Here is a 22965-nt window from a genome sequence, read left to right on the forward strand (position 1 = left end):
TGTTGTTTCACATTACACAGACCTATATATATTTAATATATATGATATAGATCAGGCTTTCATACTAAGGGAAGTCATTCAAGATTATTCAGTTTGTTGTTGTTGGCCCATGGAATAGTTCCATGGTTGGCCTCCTTCAAAATTATATGACTAATATGATGTATTAGACTTAGATCTCGATCTAGATTTCTTTTTATTGTAGAGCTGTAAAAACAAATTCAAAATGAATTGCGAAATTTACAGAATTTCAAATGTTAGTTCAATACTTGTCAATAGTAGAATTATGATTATTTTATATTATGAATTTATGGTCCTCAGCCCCTCAGGCCCCTGTCACCTGTGTTAGCCCTGTTACTACTGTTACCTGTACTGACAGAGTGTACTGTGACTGTCTTAGTAGTCGTCTTAGTCTTAGACTAGTTAGACTTAGACTTATGAAGTTAGTCTTAGACTTAGACTCACTTAGACTTTAGACTTAGTCAGATACTGAGTTAGTGTCAAGTGAAGTCAAGTGTGACGTGTCTGTAGTACTGTACTGTAGATCTACTATCTAGATCTATAATCTAGTAATCTAGTTACTAATTACTAATACTTTTTTAAGTTTTTAGTGCTAGTAGTACTACAGTAGTAGTATAGACAGTATTAGTAGTATTATATTATTATATAGTTAAATCTAGTATTCTAGTTACTTAGAATAGTTAAAGTACTTAAAGTAATAAATAATTTAGTAAAGTGAATCTACAATCACATGGAGTAGAAAATGATGCACAAACTTAAAAGCGCAATTGAAAAAAAAAAAGTTTCAGACGATTTTGATCCCACTTTTAAAATATTTTTTTATTTTCTGCCATCACAACACCGCCATTTAGTCCAAACCTCTCTGACATTCCTTGAAGCGCAAGACATGATAATTTGTTTATTTCCTTCAATATTTACATTATAAACAAGTCAAGTTCATAAATATAAATGAAATCAGCTTTGTGAGCTAGAAATTTACTACTAATACTAAATTTCTTATTTAAAATGTAGATCTATCGTCTACGAAACTCCTTTTAAACTTTTGAGCTGGGGGTGTGTCTCTCCTCTCTCTTGTTCTATGTCAATTGATATTAGGTCAAACGCCACAAAAAAAAAAAAAAACTTTCTAACTGTTAAACATACAGTCATAATTCATACACCATTGGAAAGTTCTGTTAAAGTATTTTAATGATGTACTAACGAAAACATTTTTTTCAAAGATAAATTTTTTATTTCACATTCTACATTATGATTATCTAGATCTACTAGATCTAGTAGCTTATGTATACTGTATTTATAGATTTTAGAATCTAGCTAGCTAGCTAGATAATCTAGGTCTAAATATGATTACCTCACTATTAGCATTACCATGAAATTGAAATCATATATTATTAGACCTAGATTAGATAGCTATATGTATTCTAAAATGTATATTATTCTATATCTATATAGTAACTTAGCTACTAGTAGATCTATTTTTGTTTAGACATTGTAGATCCACTTTACTAAGTTATGCTCATATTCTACTAACACATTTTTTGTGTGCATATTCTTCAAAGGATATTGAAACCTGATTCTGCATATCTGACCACCTACATTAATACCTATTTAATTTATGACACATTGATAGAAAAGTGATGGTAAATTATATATTATAACATAAGAAAATATCATTTTTATTAGTCCAATCAAATAGAAATTCAGATTGACTACAAGTGACCACCTCAGCATAACTACTGTAACAATAACTATATAGATGCAAACACACAAAACACATACACACTTACAACCAGTGCTTTATGAGTTAGACTTCTATGTACTTCTCGATGATGACAGATGACCTTGTAACAATCTGACTGAAAGTATTAGTAATAGTAATTTTAATATTATAAGTCGACCCTCTGCATAGCATACGCAGTTATTTTGCAGGGCCGGCCTTAGGCCAATGCAACCTATGCGACTGCAGTGGGCCCCACACTTTCATAGGACCAGCGCTAATTCTAGGTGTAAATTATTAAATTAAATCATTTTATAACTTATAACAGATTTCCCACGGCCACCTGATTTACCAGGAGCTCCTGGAAATCTCCTGAAATTGCAAAATATATGAAAAAGTAATGAAAATCGGAAATTATAAAAAATCTTTTGAAAACTCATACAAATCTCAAGAAATATATAGACGAAAATTGTCATTTTGGGGTGTCATTCAATATGGAAAACGCCAATCCTACGAGCGATAAATAAAAACGGCATTATGCATTACCCATAATTGTGTAATCTGGTGAAAGAAGCTTCTAGTGCCTCAAACTAATGAAGAATTACTTGAGGTCAACAATTCTCGTAGATAGATTGAAACATTTGGTAATTCTTGCTATTGAGCATGATCTATGTAGGAAATAAAATTTTATGATATACTGTATGACTTCGCTACATGCAAGGCTCATAAAGTAGCTCTGTACGTAGTAAAGAATGAATAAAATGCGAAGACAAATTTATTTTCTTTTACAAACTCTTAAATTTCACTTATTATCTGCATCCCTACCCAAACTTGGCCCTGTGAAATCCGTTTCGCATAGGGCCCAACAACGGTTGAGTCCAGCCCTGCTATTTAGTGATGGGTGAATACAGAGTAGATTACTTGTTCTCCTCCCCCCTCTTTTTTTTGCCGCTAAAACTACGTGGGGGTAGAAATAAAAAAGAATGATCTTTCCATGGCTTCTTGGTCACAACTGTTAAGTCCGGCCCTGTTATTTTGTGAAGGGTGAATGCTACTTGTTCTCCCTCCCTCCTCTTTTTCTTTTCGTAGGGTAACTCTAGTCCAACTTGCAGAAATAAAAGAGTGATCTTTCCTCTACTTCTTGTCCAAACTCTTGAGCCATGAAGAGAATTATATATATATATATATATATATATATATATATATATATATATATATAGATAGATAGATAGTATCTACTAAGTATAGTAATACTGAATTATTAAGTTATAAATTATGATTTTAGACATTTTACATATACTGGTATCTAGAATAATCTATATCTACATATGTTAATATAATATTATTATATCTAGAGATCTAGATATCTATTAGCATTTATGTACACCGTCTTTGGTCTAATAATAAAATAGTTATACTTATAATACTTAAACTAATACTGTTAATAGTCTAGATCTTGAAAAGGGAGGAATGTAGATCTAGAATCTTTAGACATGTAAATTTCACACTTCTTTCATAAATTAAGCTTATTTCATTCTGGCCTGAAACACCTGCAGGACAGCAGGCTAAGTTTGAATTCATTAAGTTAGTACAATAAGGCATATCACTGAGCATCTGAAAGATATAGATAGATCTAAAATGTACAGCATTTTTCAGGAATTTGAAATTTGTATAAGGTTTAATGGGCTGAAATAGTTATTCTATATAAGTTCTGGAATAATCTAGATAGATTCTAGATCTAGTAAAATATGCCATTAATGTTTAAATGAACAAAAAAAAAAAAAAGTGAAATTGTGCCTGCACAAACAAAACCTACTTATTCTATTATAATCATGAACATGTATTAAAACATACTAACAAACTACTCTTATATGTTGGTTTAATAAAATATTAATGTATTTTATACTGCCTTTAAATAGAATACTGACAAAAAAAATACAAATTTGTTTTTCAGTCACCACCTTCCTTATATTATATACCAAATTTCATAAGTCAAGAAGAAGAAGAATGTTTGCTGAATAAAGTTTATTCTGCTCCAAAGCCCAAGTGGACACAGCTATCTCACAGAAAACTTCAAAACTGGGGTACCTGATGTGTTTATATGTTTTCATTGATATTGATATATTTCTCATTGAAAATCTATTAAAAGTTTCTAATTGTAGTTTTTTTTTCTATTATAAAGATTTACTGCTACAAGGTTATATATACATTGAACATAGTCAAACCCACCTGGACAAAAATTAAAACATAGAAGATTTGGGTCTTGATGCCTTCAAACAAAATGGAAAATAAACGGTCGATCGAATTTAGCTTATAGTAAAAACTATGCCACAATGAATTCAATTAAGCTTATAGATGAAACTATCTTTCTTAAATCTTAACTTAAGACAGTCTCACTAAAATTAATTGTAAAATACATAATACCCCAAGTATTGATTCTTGGCCAGTATTGTTCACTATATGCACTCATATCAATTCAATTGTGTCTAGCAGCTAACTGATACTTTATAACAATTCTTTGCCAATGACTCTACAATTCCTCAGTTCTATCTGAGGTGTTGTGTAATCTGTTCAAGGGTAAGCTACTGTATGGTAGAGAATAAACCCAAAATGAATGAAGATAAGACAAGTAATTAAAATTGGTTCTTGAAGCAAAAATTATTCTTCATGTGGAGAGTAAGCATAGAAGTGAAGCTAGATGCTGAAACAAATGATGATACATACATATTAAACATAAATGAACAGCAGCACCAGGGGCCAAGTTTTTAAATGAGAGAAAGTAGTGAGTTAAAATGTGACGAAAATAAGGGACTGCATCGACTGGGAGGTGGGGGAGGAGCTATCTAGGGTATGTGACCATTGACCACTGGGGTGGTAATTTGCATACAGGCGAAATGACTCTGGACCAGTAGAATGTTTTTTTTTGTCATTCTGATGGTCTAGAGGTTAAGTTCGCTTAGTGCGTTATTGCTAGGCGGTGTTGTCGTTTCCAGGGTCACTGGTTCAAGGCTTGGTCGGCGCAGTCCCTTATTTTGGTTGCATTTTAATTCATTACTTTCTCTCATTTAAAAACTTGGTCTCTGGTGCTGCTGTTCATTTATGTTTAATATGTATGTATCATCATGTGGAGAGTACAGATTCTTTTATCATCATAAACTTTGTTCATGTAGTCCCTAATCTGTCTTTTGACACACACATAAGTCATCTGCAAGGGTCTCTATCTGCAGCTGTGCAGATTAGGATAAATCTGGCCATACTTGACAACAGTCAACAAAAAAGCTAGACGTGGCATTCATACTCCACCACCTTGACTACTGGAATGCCATGCCTGATCTCAAAGTCGCTAAGCTTCAGTGAATTCAGAACAGCGCTGCATGGTTAGTTCTATGCCAAACAAGACATGATTCTGCTACTGCTCTCCTATGTACATTCTATTGGCTTCCTGTGAATGTAAGAATCGACAACAGGGTGGCCACACTTTGTTATCAGTGCATCTACTAAAACGTGAACTGATCACTCCATGTGTTGCCCAGGTAGCCCTGCACTCCAATGACTCAGCGCTCATAGTTGTGCCACTTTTTTCCCTGAAAGGTAGGATATTTTCAGTGGATGGACCAAATGTTTGGAACTCGCTCCCCATTGAGCTCATACAAACCACATACTTAATTACATTCAAGAAAAACATCAAGACCTACCCATTCCAAATGTATTAAGATTAGTTTTCCATTTAAACTCTTGTTTTTATGTTTATGTTCTTATAGCACTTAGAGTCTAAATTATGTTTTTTAACAACACTCTATACATTACATTATTATTATTATTATGGATATGCATTCTATGCATTTCATTGTTGTATTGGTATAACAAGAAGATCAATAGTACCCCAATTACTACATAGATGAGTGGAAACCTCCTTAATTTTAGAATCACAGAAAGGAAGCTCAATGTTCACATATTGCTTTATTAATCCAAGATGTCAGATTGAAAGAATGCATAATAGTGATTCTCCTGTTATGAAATCTTATATGACTGAATAGATAGCTACAACAATTGTTGAATTGTTATGTTGATAGAATGTATGTTTTCCAGCAGTCAGCTTGCACTGAGACTTAAAATGTTAGAAATGTTTCATCGCAAATAAGATTGTTTTTAACTTAGTTCATCATGTTAATAAAATATTTTAAGTCCGTTCACACACTGGTATGTTCAGATTTTTAAATTATTGCTACACCTTATTACAATCCCACAGAGATATGCTAATTACAGGCTAATTTTTTTTTTTTACATTTGCAATAAAGGCAGATAAGTAAATATTAATTTTGGTTTTCTAAAAACATTATTGTATCACCGTTTTACCTCTACTACATTATCAGGTGGCCTCCCTCACAATAAAGGAATGGTTGTTGAGGATTTACCCCCTGTGAGTAGATTTTTTTTTTAAACAAGAGCTTATCTTTTTATTTTAAAATGCATTTTTTTAAATTGTGGACTATTCCTTGTATCTTTCACTTATTGTACACCAATATAATTCTATTCTGTAATGGTCTCCATAATTTTATCTAGACTCATTGATGAGATAAATTATGACTTTTATATAGCACTACTTATGGTCCAATCTCATTTGTGGACCAGTGGTGGGAAGGGGGTATCTGGGAGAAGGTTTTCCGTGCTGCGCTTAGCACTCAGTAATCACAACTCTGCTTGAGTCGGGTGTCGAACCTCAAACCCCCCTTCATAGGTAGCCAAGCCAAGCCAATGTTTTAGCATACTTGGCTTCTCGACCACGCTTTCCATACTCGTGACAGCAATAATGTGATACTGGCTTACCAATTTTAACAGAATTGATAGTTGTGCATAAAGTTCCATCATATTATAGTTTATAGTGTTGATTGCAAATTCTATTACTAAGTTTTCAGAGATAAATCCCTTGCCATGATGCAATAATGTCAAATTTACTAGGTCAAAATGTATTTTGGTTCATCTTTGAATTAAAATAAAATTGCACATTTCACATTTAAATAGTCTTAGAGATCTCAGATTTTTCTATTTTTCTTTAATATAGCTAAATTTTATCTTCAAAAGAGAAGATAATTACATCCTACATGTATCCATGTGATAATGTAGTTAAATATTGCAAGATTTAGTACACTAAGATTACTATTATACATTACAAATTTCATTTAATACAGTGGCTGAAGACCTATGCTGACAAAATTGGAAGTTTCAGCATCTTTGAAGATAAGAAACCAAATCATGTATTGGTTAATGAATATTTACCAGGCCAAGGAATTATGGTAAGATTATCTTTTAATGAAAATTGGCATTTTAACTGAAACAATCTTTCAAAACTAGCAAACAAAAACTTTTGAATGGGAAATTGTTCTCCTTACAAATTGTCATCAGAAGTCACAAAAATGTTATTGCAAGCTTCTTAGTGTACATTATTTTACAGAGCTTCTAATGTTTTATCACTAAGTATGTCAGTTTGTCTTTATAAACTGTCCATAGAAATGTGTTGATCTTTTTATTTTCATTCACCTTTCTTGTTGTTAAATAAGACCAAGATTTGGGTCATATAATCTCATCTTGGGCTCTTGGTAAGCACATCTAGATAAATATGAAACTCTAGTTGTAAATTTACAAAAGTAAATAAAAAGTATTTTTTTATACTACACATTCCAATAAATTAGGACAAAAGATTTTTCTGTTTTCCTCACACACACACAAAAAGTTGAACAATAATGACAGTTTTATTACTACCTTAACTGATATTTGCATTCATCATTTTGTGTTATTTTACAAATACCTTAGAAAACAATGATAAAGCTATATTTTTCTTGTTATCATCATCATTTTATCATAATTACGAGCATATCTAATTATCTTTTTCAGTGACTACTATTTATATATTTTTTTGTATTTTTCCACATATGCAAGCCCCATGAAGATGGGCCTCTTTTTTACCCAGTTGTAACTACTGTCAATTTGGGGTCCCACACTTTTTTAGATTTTTATACACCTATTGATGGTCAGGATGACCAGCCTCAAAATATAAACACCAATGTGACAGTGTGTGATCACAATGAATCAAAACAAAAATCTTTCAATGATGAATCTTCATTTGAGAAACGTTATTTCTTATCTGTTCTTCTGGAACCAAGAAGCTTAATTATGGTTTGTGATGATATGTACAAAATTTATTTGCATGGCATTGCTGAGAAGAAATCAGACATTGTAACTGACAAGGTTGTTAATCTTAGCACAACACCTTATGCCATTGGAGACACTCTAGACAGAAAGACAAGGGTATCCTTAACATTCCGCTATGTTCCAAAAGTATTGAAAGCAAAACTTGTGTTGGGTAAAAAATGATGTGAGCATGATCAGTAAATTGAATTATTATTTGTGTTACTAACAGAATTAAAGGTTTATTATTTTTAGTTACAGTTGTCTTGTTGAATGTGTACCTGGTACTTAAAAAAAGTACAACATTATTTGTTCAAGAAATCTTGTTTAATATTCAGCTTGAAAGGTAGCATTTTGGAATGTATCTTTTATGTAAACAAAAGATGTATTAATCTGTACAGAATTTCAAATATTTACATATCATACATAGTTGAAACAGAAATAACATCAATAGAAAGTCATTTATGAATACACCTGAACTTGATAGTAATTAAAATGAAAAATCAGATAATTAGTTTAGTTCATGTCAAATGTCACCAATTTCGGCCTTTAGCATTGCTCAGTAATCAGAAAAAGAATGTTTATCTTTTGGGGGAGGTGGTGGCTTAGATGATGTTTTCTGACTGTAATCCTCGAAGAAATAATAAATTAACTGGAGTCATTTAAATAATGCTTCACATTACATTAACTTTCAAAAAGCATTAAATACATTTTTACAATAATTTTACTTTCAATTATTTAACACTTAAAAGATTGTGTACTTTTTTGAACAAGATTATTGGGCATCACTTAGAAATTGTGATACCCAGTAGTACTAGGTAGCTCACAGATAAACTGAATTCTATGTACATAAAAGAAAAAAAACAAAGTATTAACACAAATGCAGAAGGTGTCTATGTACATGCAAGATAAAACATTGCATATAATACAAGGATACTGATTCCACCCAACTCTAATGGTACCTGTCATTAGTTGGGGAGAAAAAAAGGTGGTTGGTCACTGTGCTGGCCATATGAAACCCTCGTTAATTGTGGGTCTATACATCATCTGCACCATTGATAGATCATAAGGTCTGAAAGGGGATACTTAACTTTATCAGCTATGAGAACAAACACTATTATCAAAACATTATTTATTTCATTAAAAAAAATTACTTTGTTCACAAAAGTCTCAATTTGTTTAGATTCAAATTACTTTATTGATACAGCCATTCAGTAAAGTGCTAGGTCTATATGAAATGTCCTCTCTTAAAATGTGATACAAGTAACTCACAAAGCTTGTTCAGATGATACTGCAGAGATTGATTTTAAATTGCATGTAAAAATACCTTCAATAAAAAGAGAAGATACCGGTATGTTGTTTTATAATTATTATTAAATACAAATATAAAAAGAAAGGTTTATCAGAGCACTAGATGTTACTGTCTAGATCAGCTAAAGAAATATTAGAAATATTTCAAATTTAAAAAATAAGCCGTAAGTACATATAAAGTGAAAGGTGGTGAGGGTTTAATAAAAAAACAACAACAACATATGTAGATTTTATGAGAATCCAACAACTGCATTTTTTTTTAAATTATACTACACCACATAAATAGTAACAAAAACTCAATGGCCAGTGTTGCAGTTAAAAACTCTTGTAACTTGTGAGTTACAGAAAGTATTTCTTTAAACAAAAAAATCTTGTAAGAGTATCAGAAAATGTTTGTGCTATAACAATTAGGCATATTCAAATTGTGCTTCAATGTTGAGCCATCCCATTGAGCTTTTATACTGTTGAGAATGGAAATGTACATGTAAACTAGTGTATTGTAACCTATTCTGTTTTTGCTTGCACCTGATGAACATAGCCTTTACTTGATAAAAAAAAAGGTTACTTGCTTAATGTCTCATATGGAAAAATAGGATTTCTTTAAAAGATATAATCAATCTGGACTTGAAGTAAACTCTGCACTCTATCCAGAAGAAATGAAGAAATTAATTGTAGATAAAATAAATGAGAAATGGACGAGCTCCCATCCAAATCACAAGAAAGATGATGCTTACTATAAGCTATCCTGACAAGACCAACGTCTAATCTTTCGACTCAGGACCGGTCACAACAGAATGCGACAACACATGTTCCAGAAGCTCAAAATTGGAACCAGTGAAATCTGCCCATGTGGAGTATCACCAGAAAATGCCGACCACGTCCTCCAAAACTGCTCTCTCTACCAAGAGGCCCGTATAAGACATTGGCCCCAAATCACCCCAATAGAAAGAAAACTATATGGAGAGCTCCCTGATTTGGAAACCACTGCGCAGTTCATCTCATGTATTGGTCTAGTCACCTGAACACTCCAACTTAGCAATAAGAACGATGAAGAGGAAGAATGGACTTGAAGAAAAGATCTTAAATTAGCCCCCAACATGTTGAATTAGTTGAAGCAAAGGAAAAACAAATGTTTAAAGAAAATGAAAAATAACTAACTTAATAGGAGGGGATAAAAAAAAGATATAATATTTATTTAAGATTATACTTTTTTACTTAAGACACTTAAGATTTCTTAAAGAGAAACCAATTTTAATTAGGAATATTATTTTATAAAAATAATAACATGAACTCTATCTAGCATATATTACTAATATGAACCATATGACAGTGGGGCTGTCATAATTTTGACATTGCTCTAGGCCCCTTAGATATAATATAGAAGACATGCAAAGAAGCTTAACAACTTTCACATGTTCTGCCTTAGAAATATTCTGAAACTTAAGAGGCAAGACAAGATCCTGACACTCAAGTCCTCCACACACTATCTCAATGCAGTCTCATCAGAAGACTGGACATCCAAAAAGGCTATTTTGTGACCAGCTAACAGAAGGAAATGTGAATTCAAGGTGGATCAAGAAAACAAATCAGGGACACCCTCAAAATGTCTCTGAGAGCCGAACATAGAGCTTCATGGCACTGGTGCAAAAATCATTGAGGACAAGAAAACAGCCTTGGCAAAAGAAAGAAAGCACCAGAGCAGAATATTAAGTCAATTACACAAGCTCCAGCTAGAAAACCTTGCCCAGTGTGAAGCTGAACATAATCTGGGTTCACGTAGGCCTCACATGCAGAGTCAAGCCCTCAGCACCCTGGATGGGAAAGGTGGTCATTACAATGGATGAACTATGCATGAGAATCAGGGTTGGCCTTTTTATATGATTTTGATTTGGCTGTTGTGCATCACATTGTAAGATTAAAAAAAATATATTTAATTAACAAGAAACACCAAACTCTACTGAAAATAAGAAATGTGACTTAAATATTTTAACAACATTAATCATCAAAAAATGTATATGGCTTTTTAACTGCATAAAAAAAGTATGATCTATGAATAATTATTTGAGATATATTTGACAGAAATAATCCAAAAGGTATCTACCATTTTAAAATTTAAACTAAAATAATGATTCCCAAGAAAGCATAATTGATAAGGAAACGCCACAATTTTGTAGGTTAATAATAATAATAATAATTTTTATTATCCATGAGGAAATTACAAACTATTCAAAGACTGTTGGCCAGGAGGAAAAATAAATTATATTCTTCAGATAAAGCAAGAACCCTTCAAACAAAACTCATATGACTTTTCATTACAATGTTATATGATTCTTTTTTAAACATATTGTATGATAAATCTTTCATACTCCATTTTGTAATCAATAAACCAAGTTGTTCAGTACACATAATCCCACAGAAGTAGCATTGACTCAAAATAAATAAAATATTAATTCATGATATGAATTAAACAAATTAGTGTACATATAATTTACAGTTCAATTCATATATATATATATAATCACACAAGTATACAGAAAAACAAATTCATCATTAGTATCAGGAAACACAATTCTCATAATGAAAAAAAAGTAAATTTGTCATTCAATGTTGCTCTTAAATTTTCAAAGAAACAAGGTTATTTAGAACAATAAAAAAAAATCATGTGGACAATCTTCTAATTTAAATCACAGATTCATTAGATTGCTGCCAGCTGATTGGATCAACATTCTTCAGTGTTTTTGCTGTGGTTTCTGAAAATATACTTTGGTGTGCACAGCAAAAAAAAAGCAATCAAAATTCATCCAACAACATAAAAGCTTTAGATCTAGATATGTGTGCAGACTATGGTTTAATCATTTCTGCTTTCATGGGAGGAACTAACATTCACTTCACTGGCATTGTAAGGTGGAGGTGGTGAAACCTCTTCAGAGTTGAGATCACCACTGTACGATGGTGGTGGTAAAATGTTCATCTGTGACTGTGAAGGTGAAGGCCTCGGTAATTGCATTAGTTCATAATAATCAGGTGGCGGGGGAAATAGTTTTGGGTCTGAGCCGCCAACATTGCAAACAGTCTCATATGAAGGTGGTGCATATCTTGAAATCTCCAAGCAGTCTTGATGAGGATCAATGCTTGATGATCTAAAGTCAATTCCTGACCGCTGCTGAAGTGCAGCAGTTTTAAATATTCTGCAAGTTCCAAACCATATAAAAGAGCCCGATACAATAAGTAGAACAGAGCCTGCAATACTTAATGCAAAGGAATAACCATATTGTACAGCATAAGCGCTTTCAAGGCGTACAAAGTTCAATGCATCTATTCCCATGGAATAGACTATCACTCCTGAGATTCCAAGTATACCTGTGAAAGAAAAAAAAAATTATTATCCAGGTGTATACTATATATTGTATTATCATGGTATGCAACATTTAAGCATATATTTACATTTGTAATGTTAAAGAGAAACTGTGGTATAGTTTGTGTGCTATCATATAAATTGTTTGCTCTAAAAATGTGTTGTTTATAAATTATTGTTAAGCTTGTCCGAATGTGGCAAAATATGTAGGTCTCAGCTGGGGCTGCATAGCCATGGGAAATACTTGCATTCCTCATTAATCCTCGGACTCGCCTTATTAATATTGATTTTTTAAAACTGATATGTGTTTTGCTTAGATGTAATGCTTATTTTTTTTAAAATGAAGATTGGCTGAGTGCCAAAGGCAATTGTTATTAGATAGCTCAAAACAGAGAGGCAAAACAGAAGCACTCATCATTAGCGTTTTATCAAGAACACTTAGTATTATATTACGACACCTGCACAAACAATAAAACCCAGATGGATTTGCCTACTTTTACATTATTTAAAGTCAATTTAACAGTTATAAACTGTTTTCACACAAAAATGGATGCCTGAATTTAGATAAATCATTAAATTAGGTGCAAATATTACAATAAATATATTTTTTTCAAGGTTCAGATAGCATTTTTTGTTCATTTAAACATATTCTGCTTTTTTAGGTAAACATAAACCAATTTTTTAAATTCTTATGTGGATTTAGACATTTTTAAATACCAGAATATAAAAAATATAAAAAGTAAAAAGAAATTGAAGCGAATGAAAAAAAAAAAAAGATGGGCCATCCACCACAACCATACATCTGTGGCAAAATATCTAACAGCTGCATCATCACAGTTACTTGTATGTAAAAAAATCCACTTTCATAATCAGTGTACTCGGACCTAATTATCATCATCATTTATCATAAGGGTGCTGCAACTGAATCCCTACCACTCTTTTCATTTCCAATAAGCAGCTGTGTTTAGCAGAATATCAAGAGAGAGGCTGTGTTTAGCAGAATATCAGGAGAGAGGCAGATTCATTCTTTCATGCTGTCAAGCCAGCTTTTTCTTAGGACAACTATTTCTTTATGCTCTTTCCACAGCTTATCACTTTCATTTTATAATGATTAAAAGAATTTGTATCTGTCACTGGTTAAAACAACAAACGTAGGAGGAAGAGTAAGCCTTATTGCATTGACATTCATATAACTTGGGAAAAACTAGATTAAGGTTACACTGAGCAATACACAATCTGACTCTTTCAACTAACAGAACTATGAAACAAAAATTAAACACATTCTCATACATGTTTTGGCTACCATTATAGAACTGAGGTTATTCTACTTACCCCCAATCAGTGCTACAATACAACTTGCAAGTGGAATTCTCTTTGAAGTTTGAGCTATATGTGAAAATCTAATCAAGAACATAAAGGCAAGGGTTGTGGCTAATGCTCCGAGTACAACTCCAGTGGAAATTAAAGCTTTTGCTACTGTCTCTACCCCTGTGATACAAAAAGTAAAAAAAAATGTAAAGTGGTCTATAGACCTGTGATACAAACAAATGATTAATTAGAATCCATTTTTCCTTTTTTTTTTTCACATGTGATGCAACAAAAGCAAAAAAAAAAGTTTTGTCTAAAATGTGATAAAAAACCAGCAAATGGGTTGGACTTGGTAAAACTAATTTCTAGCCATATATTAAATAATCTAATCCACCTTATCCCCCTAAACCATATTTTTACTTACAATTTTTTTAATTTTCTAAGATGATTAATAGAAATGAATGTTAAATACATTCATATGTCAATAAGTACCCAGTATATAAAGAAATAACCACATTTTTCCAAGATCTAAGAAATGTGAATTTCAAAATTTTCAACTTAATTAATTGCTTTTACCATTTCAATCTCTTAAAGTACTTCAGGGGGGAAATTACTTTAAAATCTAGTTATTTGTGTATGAAGTTATACAAGGATCTGGCTTCATGTTTTGCTTCAAAGATATGTCATCTTTTTTATTCTTCTTCATTCTCAATGAGGTTGCATGTTAATGTGTAATGATGCCCACTGACTCCAACCTGAGTCTGCTTTTTTTGCTGGGTATGCTCTCATAGCCTTTGATCATCCAAGATCATCTACAAGGCATTGTTTGTTTAGTTTTGGAGATGTCCCTGATAGATGAATTAAATGATATGATATCCCTAGCTAACAAGCTTCATTGACCCAAGTTTAGAGTTATAGCGCCCTATAATTGCTTATTTTCAATCATTTCCCTGATTTTTTAGTTGTCTTTAGTGAATATCCTTACCAATGGTATAACCCACCTAATCCTCCATAACTTTAAACCAGTTAGTCCACAGCTCTTTATTTGATATTCACAGCTAGCCCTCATATCTAAGGTAGGAGATGGTAGCTCCCCTGAGATCTGTCTTCCTTATTTCAAGCAATTACAGATCTAATATATTTTTAATATTAATCTTTAAATCCATCAGGGTGTTACTAATGGGTCTATGTATATGCTTCCTTCAGGAAGTTCGAGCATGGCTACAGTATATAATGTTGCTACCATGTTAGCATAGTACTATGGTAGTAAATACTGATACATCAGAATAGAAATGTCTTCTCAAGATTTGGCATACTCTTGTTTTATTTTTTTTTTGCTTAATAACATGTGAAATTAATTACTGTCTGAATGTGCATTATCTTCTTCTACTAATAGATCTCAATGAAGATTTCCTTTTAATGATTTAACATTTTCTGTTGCTTTTTTATTTATTTCTTGAGACCCATTCAATGTATTAATACCTAAACCCTAAAGACCAATTTAAATCATTTAAATGATTAATAACAGACATAGATAATATATTTTTTAATTTCAAATCTTTCTAAAAATTGTTTTTTCTTTTTAATTTTGTTTCTTGAGTTGTTGTTGCACTAGGCACTGTAAATTAAGATCTCTATAATAACAATTAAAGAATAAGTATAATCTGTAGGCTAACATAAACTCTTACATAGAATAGGTTCTTAAAACACATTTTAAAGGCTTTCCAATACATACATAGATAATCGACCTTTGATTTTTCAAAATACTGGTAATCCTATATCTTGATACCCAGTACGCTAAAGCCAAGTATGTTTTATTGAATATTTATCTCTTTGTACTCTAAAACTAATGAATCATACATTTGAACAATTTTTTTTAACTTTTTAAATTAGCTAATGAGGCAGTATTGACATGCACATATTATATTATATTAACACTATTCAAAGTCATTTGTTATTTTAATTTGTAAAAAACACATACTGCGGTACATGTATTATTACTAAGGAAGACTTTTTGGGAAAATTTATTTTAAACATTCAACAATCAACATTACATTCATAGTGTAGTCAAATGTTCCCCAAACAATAGGAAATATTCTTATTCGTAAACTATTTGCATAGTTCAATAAACATCAGTATTAGTTTAAGTTCATCAAGTGTAAATGAATATGAAAGTTTCTAGATGACACTTTTGTTGTTTTCTAACAGATGCTTGAGTTAGATTTACTTACCAGTTGCTGTTATAGGTATGCAACTGCCTTTATTACACCTTACAAACAGACCAACTGTCAAATCTCTGTTAACGAGCCAATATGCTGTCCCTACACCGACAAACATCATAATAGCACCAGAGATAAATCCAATCAGCCCAAACCAATAGAATACATCACACTTTGACCTTGCCATTGTTAGTCAGAATACAGATACTGTAAAAAGACAAAACATTTGACCATCCAAGTTTCAGACATTATGTCATTTTATCATTTATAAAATATATATATATACATAGCCTAAATATAACAAGTAAAGAACCAAAGCTTCAATAAAAAAATGATGATTACAGAAAAAAGAATCTCATAAATATACATATTCAGATCAAAGAATTCAAGTGCAAACAACTATTGCTAAAGATAGGATGGTCCAAAGTAATTGGATAGTGTTTAAGGAACTTGACATCAAGTAATCTAGGGATATAGACAATCACACAAATATGGCATCTGTTGACTTGAGGATTAAATAAACTTATATGGGATTGTGTGGTGAGCTAATTCATAAATACTAAATGCTGTTTTTATTTCTATCAATTATAATTTTGGTTGAATAAAGTAAATGCATAAGGCATGAAAAATAAAAATTTTCATTTGTTTGAGCCTATAATTAGCAAGAAAAAGTTTGAAGTGCTCTCATACATTGTAATCAAAAAGATTTTCTCCTTGTTAAAGATTGACGGGGTAATAATTAAAATGTATGTGAGTGAGATTTTTTTAAGAGCTTTAATTTCTAATTCAATGAATTATTAGAGAGACATCTGCATTTTCTAAAGCCATTCCAATGGTTCCAATTTACTTTTTCTGGAGGGGGTCAACCTCAATTTATTATGTCTTGTAATGAATCAACATCTAAAATATAGGAGCATCTTTCTGAACACTCTAGGTTTTGTTGAGTGTTCCAATGAATGTGTATCAGATAATTCTGCTCTTCTATAGACTTGTAGGATTCTCTATATGGAAACGTTATAATATATTTTATAACTTTTGAATGATCTTTTAGCAATGAAGATTAAATTATTATATCCTAGTCCAAACTTCCCACAAGAAGAGAGAGTATGGTGAGAGCAATTTAAGGTTCAATCTCTGGACCACTACCAAGAAAGTAATCATCAAAACAATCATCATGTGTAGATTTGGCAGCAGTTTCAATAACAGCTACTTATTATCAACATTAATATATAGATAGAAGACAGTTCCTTTAAACAAAATTTAAGCTGTGTTTGCTTAACCACCACTACTTGCCACTCCCCTAAACTGAGGCTACAAAAGTTGAAACAGCAACATATATATATATATATATATACACTCATGCATATAAATGTTTTGCCCCTTTCTTTATTGGCTATTTTGGAATCCAGCTGGTGAGACATTTGAGACCCAAATAAAAGCCTTGAAAAAGACAAGATGCAGATGTTGAAAATAAAACTTTAATAACTCCTCAGCAGATGACAACTTTGTAGGCATGAAATGTGTAAAATATATATGCAGGTCATAAATGGATTTTTAAAAAATAATAATATACAGCACTCAAGATTAATAATAATAATTAATAATAATTAATAATCTTAATAAAAGGTGATTCTATTTTGATCTATAGATCTTAATTTTTATAAAGTAGTGTTTTAATTATCTTCTTCTTCGAAGAAGATAATTAGTAATAGAATATAATAAATATAATATATTTGTGAAATACCACTATCATTGACTAATTTCATAAAGAGATCTCTGGAACTGCCTGAAGCTAAACTACAAATATTTAATAACACAAAATATACTACCTTCCCTTTTTAAGCACTAAATAATTATTTTCGTGCATAACTCTCCATAGTAACACTACTTCATATAAATAATCTGATATTTCCTTCCCCCCACCCCCCCTTTCCCAATGAAAAAGTTGCATGAATATATGGTTTATGTGATCACAACAAAATGAATGTTTGTGTGTGTGGGTGTGTGTGTGTGTGGAGATAAGATGAGCACTATAATTATTTTTTTTTTAATGTTGTCCATCAAAATTGAAGTGCCAAAATAACCAATATATTGCTTATAAACTATTTCAACACAAGAGTATAACAAATTCTAGAATTAACAGACCAAGAATGTATATATAATATATGTCTGGGAAATGTTACAGTGTTAGCTGTTACAATGTAGGCAGGCCTTAATAATTAGATTATCAATGCAGATCTTTTTCTCTTCACCTTTTGGTATAATATATAATCCACTGATTCTGTTGAATGAGTAGACTATTAAATTAGAATCTAGCTTGCAATGCATAATAAAAATGAACGCTTGCTATTATTAATACTTATAGTTACTACTAGTGCTAAAAAAAAAAAAGCTATAGATGTATCTAGGACTAAGATTATATAACTATACTATAGGCCTATTATTAGTATTATAGAGTTTAGACTTCACTATATACTATATAGACTGCCTGAGTAGAGTTAGAACCTAGATCTAGATAATCTTGTCTAAATCTAGACTACTAGATCTACCAATACAACAATGATTTATATAGATCTTATATGTCTCTCTCTCTATATATAATATTTTTTTAAAGTCAAAGAATAAGAAGATCACTACGACTAGTCTACATTAAATGTAAGGGAAAATAATTTACTGTGTTAATAAATTAATACTATTAATATCTGCACTATTACTATTTACTACTATATAATTTTAGACCATACCTCTTGTTAAACCAGTAATTTAATTTGATTAAATCATATTGTACATCTATAATAGATCTGATACACGTTGAAAATATCCTGACAGTCAGAAATAGTTGAGGTAATGGTCCTAAGCCTTTACCATACCTGGCCTGTCCTACATACGATTTGTCCAGGTAAATCTACACATTGACATCTCGACTACACATTTGCGACAAGCCGACTTCCACCCTTCCCGCTACAAAAGTCGATCTCGCGAATGATGCGGAAATATCCTGGTTAGAGCTGATGACCTAGCATGACATTTGCATTTCGAGGTCAATTCTTTCCTAAAATAATAAAAAGAAAAAGGTGTCACACAAGGATGCAATAAAAGGCAACGAAGCGTTGTAGCCTAGTTACTAGTACACTATGTGTAATATGTGCTTTTAACAGTGGTGTTGAAAATTGTGTGCTTACAAGCGGATCGGTGGAGCTGGAGAGTCTATCATTTGTAAATGTAGCCTACTTGTCTAGTCTAAACTAGACTCATAGTAGGGTTACCAGACATCTGCACGGAGCAGGACATAATGTTTGTATAGGAGGGGCCGGGAAATATGTAAAAACTTTAAAGAACAGATAAAAGCCGGAAATTTTCACACTTTCTCGAGAACACCTAATATTTGTAAGGGCCTATATATAGATCTATATATTAAAAGCGCGTGTATGTTTTGGTGAGGATTTTTGTGTTTTGGGGGTGGCGCCGAAATAAAAAAAAATGTAGAAATATTTTGATATTGAATAGAGAAGCATAAGAAAAATCAGATATTGTATGTAAGACCTAAATGCCTGCTCTGAAAATGATCTGCAGAGCATCGTCAGTGGTACTTCTCAAGAGCATGCTCAGACTTTGGCCTTACCATTAATACAAACAAGACTGAAGTCTTATATCTACCTGCTCCTGGGAAAGCCTACTCGGATCCAAGCATCACTATAAATGGACAGGATATAAACGCAGTGGAAAAATTCACATATCTTGGCAGCACACTCTCCAGAAACGGAAAAATCGACAGTGAAATCGACCTGCATATCGCCAAGACCAGTGCATCCTATGGCCGACTGTCTAAAAATGTCTGGAACAGACGTGGTATCACCACAAACACAAAGCTAGTTGTCTATAGAGCCGTCATCCTCCCTACATTGCTCTATGCCTCAGAAACATGGACATTGTACAGAAAACATGCAAAGAAACTGAACCACTTCCATATGACATGTCTGAGAAAAATACTAAATGTCAAATGGCAAGACAAAATACCAGATACTGAAGTCCTTCGAAGAGCGTGCCTGCAAAGCATCCACACAATCCTGATGCAGTCCCAGCTGCGATGGGCAGGTCACATCTACAGAATGGAAGACCACCGCATCCCTAAACGACTCTTGTATGGCCAACTAAGCGCTGAAGGCGTTCAGCATAGACTCAGGCACCTGGGAGACAGGGGCACATGACAGAGCATCATGGCGTCGCGCTGTGAAAACTGGCGCACAGGTTGCTGAGGAAAAAAGAACAACGCTGGCAGAAGAAAAACGCCAGAGAAGAAAAGCAAGGCAAATGACACTAGCTCCAGCTGGAATAACCTGCCCAGTGTGCGGCCGAACATTCCGGGCTCACATATAGGTCTCACCAGTCACATAAGGAGGCATAAAAACTCCAGTGCAAAGCCCTCATCCCCCTGGATGACAAAGTGGTCATCATCGAACCACTATGGACGTACTATATTAGGCCTATTGTGTGTAAAAAAAACAAAACACTTTTAATATGTCCCTCATATTCACTTTCATAATACTTTTTTTTTTATTAATATTATTACATCCTGGACACACACTTCTGTGGTCCATCAATTGAGTTTTAATGAATGCTTAAAAAAAGGAAGTTTGCCAACAATTGTGTGTTTTTAAACATTAGTAGGCTTTATAATAAAGGATTATGACAAAACAAAGAATGCAAAATATTTTAGGCTAAAATATCGTGAAAAGGGCTTATAGTTGTTCTAAGCTAAGTGAGTAATAACAGGTTAACTTTTCATATTTTTTCTAAGCTAAGTGAGTAATAACAGGTTAACTTTTCATATTTTTTCCAAGTAGAAGAGCTAGTGATGAGTTTACGGGGAAAAAAAATTGAGGAAAATTCAGTATATGCATTATAATCTTTAAGAAAAATATAGGTTACAACACTCAAAACTCGTTAAAAATCTAAAATTTTAAACTCTAAAATTCAATTTTTATGTATAGGCCCTCAAATGACTAAAATAAAAAACATACTGAACCCCCCCCCCCCCAAAAAAAAAACAACAACAACATGAGTACACTTACATAATTCCATGTGTTCAGTAGTTGTTTTTTTCAAGGGAGATGACAAATAAATCCACAAAGTGCGTAAAAAAAAACATAGGGGAAGCAACTTTCTGTATATCTATTTTAGTCTACTTTTGGATTTAATTAATAAAAATATTATATAAATATTATTATATTTACTATTTATATAAATCAATAAACAAAACATGTAAATAAATTAATAAAATTGGTATTTATGAATGTTTTATATTATATTAGGGGATACATTATTTTTAAATTAAAATGTATAACGCTATTTTTATTGCGGGAAACAATATTTCTTATAATTTTCAAAATTACATCATTTTATGTTCCGTTATATATAGTTCCATGAAAATATTTTTGCCGCGACTTTATAAAATCAAAGTCGCTTATCGCATTTAAATTTCCTAACAATCTTCACATAGATTTAGACACGTCATTATGAAGATTACGGAGCAATGCAGTATTTCATTATTATTATTCTACTTTATTGACTATTGGTAATGAATAGCCCCCCGCCCCCCCCCCCCCCATACGAACTGGTCCAGACAAATGATAGGATCTTAGCGCTTTGAGAAAGCTGAAAGCATGAAACTGCGCTATAGAAAGACAATGGGTAAGAATACCTCTAATCGCACAGATTTATTATTGTTAGTCTATATCTATTACAAATTTATTAGGTCTACATCCATACTAATTGATACAATTACACTTAGTATATGCTTTAAAAAAATATTTGTGTTTTTTCTAGTTAAAACTTGCATCTTCATAATTTGTAGATGCTCTGCTGTCCATGGCTTCCATTTTCCATCCTTTCTGGGCAGGTATAACGTTATGGTGGAAGACTTGGGGTGTAAACACTGAAATTTGGTTAATAGTTTTCTTGTGAGACCGTCAATATCATGTAGGTCAGTGTCACTCCATTTTATGACCGAAAGTGCGAAGGAGTATAGGTACTAGGAGTGGGACTGCAATTTATTTCAATGATGAAGTTGTTGCCAGACCTCGTTAATTATATTTATAAAGAAAGTCCTCTCTCTCTCTCTCTTTTTATATATCTATTGGCCTTCTGGTTTATTCAATGATATTTGAAGAGAGATGCAGATTTATTATATTATCGTTAATACTGGGTGCCTTGCTCCTTTTAATACTTATCTAATCCAAAGGACATGCAAATATCATTGCCGAATTTTTTTTTACCATTTAAATTTACACACTGAAACAGAGAAAAATTACAGAGCTTAATTAAATGGAATATATATATATATATATATATATATATATATATATATATATATATATATATATATATATATATATATATATATATATATATATATATATATATATATATAATTTGTGACATACATTTTTGTGTACATTTGTGTCCACCCTAAAACCAATGTGGCAAAATATGTAGGTCACAACTGGGGCCACGCAGCCACTGGAGATACAGCATTCCTCACTAATCTTCGGACCTGAAGACAAGCCTTATTATATTATTAAAACCAAATTAGTTCTATGAAGTTGCTTGGATAAAGGATTGATAGCAAGGCAAAACTAGAGCGGAGATAGAGAATCTCCTTGGTATATAACTCTTCTTATTGTAGTCTAAAATCTTGTTTAAAAAAATGGATAACATATTCAAATTAAATTTACAACAAACATTTTGTTACAATACTTTATTTTTTAATTTTGCGAATTAGTTTTAAAACTTTCATGGGTCTTTTTTTTCGACTGTTAGATCTAGACAAAAACTAATCTAAGTGAGTAATG

General features: G+C 32.0%; 2 protein-coding genes across 4 annotated transcripts; one reads left to right on the plus strand and one right to left on the minus strand.

The window, feature by feature from the left end:
• The first annotated feature begins 87 nt into the window (after positions 1–87).
• LOC106070212 (alpha-ketoglutarate-dependent dioxygenase alkB homolog 6-like) lies at positions 88–8179 on the plus strand. 2 transcript variants are annotated; one of them, XM_056023252.1, is made up of 5 exons: positions 88–253; positions 3690–3819; positions 6109–6155; positions 6925–7029; positions 7673–8179. In XM_056023252.1, the coding sequence occupies exons 1-5, from the start codon at positions 224–226 to the stop codon at positions 8105–8107; spliced, it is 747 nt and encodes a 248-aa protein (XP_055879227.1). In that variant the 5' UTR covers positions 88–223; the 3' UTR covers positions 8108–8179. The 2 variants fall into 2 exon arrangements, with proteins under 2 accessions (XP_055879227.1, XP_055879226.1); XM_056023251.1 differs by lacking the exon at positions 88–253 and adding an exon at positions 2314–2379.
• A 47-nt stretch (positions 8180–8226) lies between these two features.
• LOC106070214 (epithelial membrane protein 2-like) lies at positions 8227–19119 on the minus strand. Of its 2 annotated transcripts, none has more exons than XM_056023250.1 (4): positions 18985–19119; positions 16127–16321; positions 13920–14075; positions 8227–12592 (listed from the first exon to the last, which is right to left on the minus strand). In XM_056023250.1, exons 2-4 carry the CDS (start codon positions 16299–16301, stop codon positions 12081–12083), a joined length of 843 nt encoding a protein of 280 aa, XP_055879225.1. In that variant the 5' UTR covers positions 16302–16321; positions 18985–19119; the 3' UTR covers positions 8227–12080. The 2 variants fall into 2 exon arrangements, with proteins under 2 accessions (XP_055879225.1, XP_013085509.2); XM_013230055.2 differs by having other exon boundaries at positions 18859–19080.
• Between the last annotated feature and the right edge of the window lie 3846 nt (positions 19120–22965).

The sequence above is a fragment of the Biomphalaria glabrata genome, chromosome 3 (genome assembly GCF_947242115.1).
Source record: "Biomphalaria glabrata chromosome 3, xgBioGlab47.1, whole genome shotgun sequence".
Lineage (NCBI taxonomy): Eukaryota > Metazoa > Mollusca > Gastropoda > Planorbidae > Biomphalaria > Biomphalaria glabrata.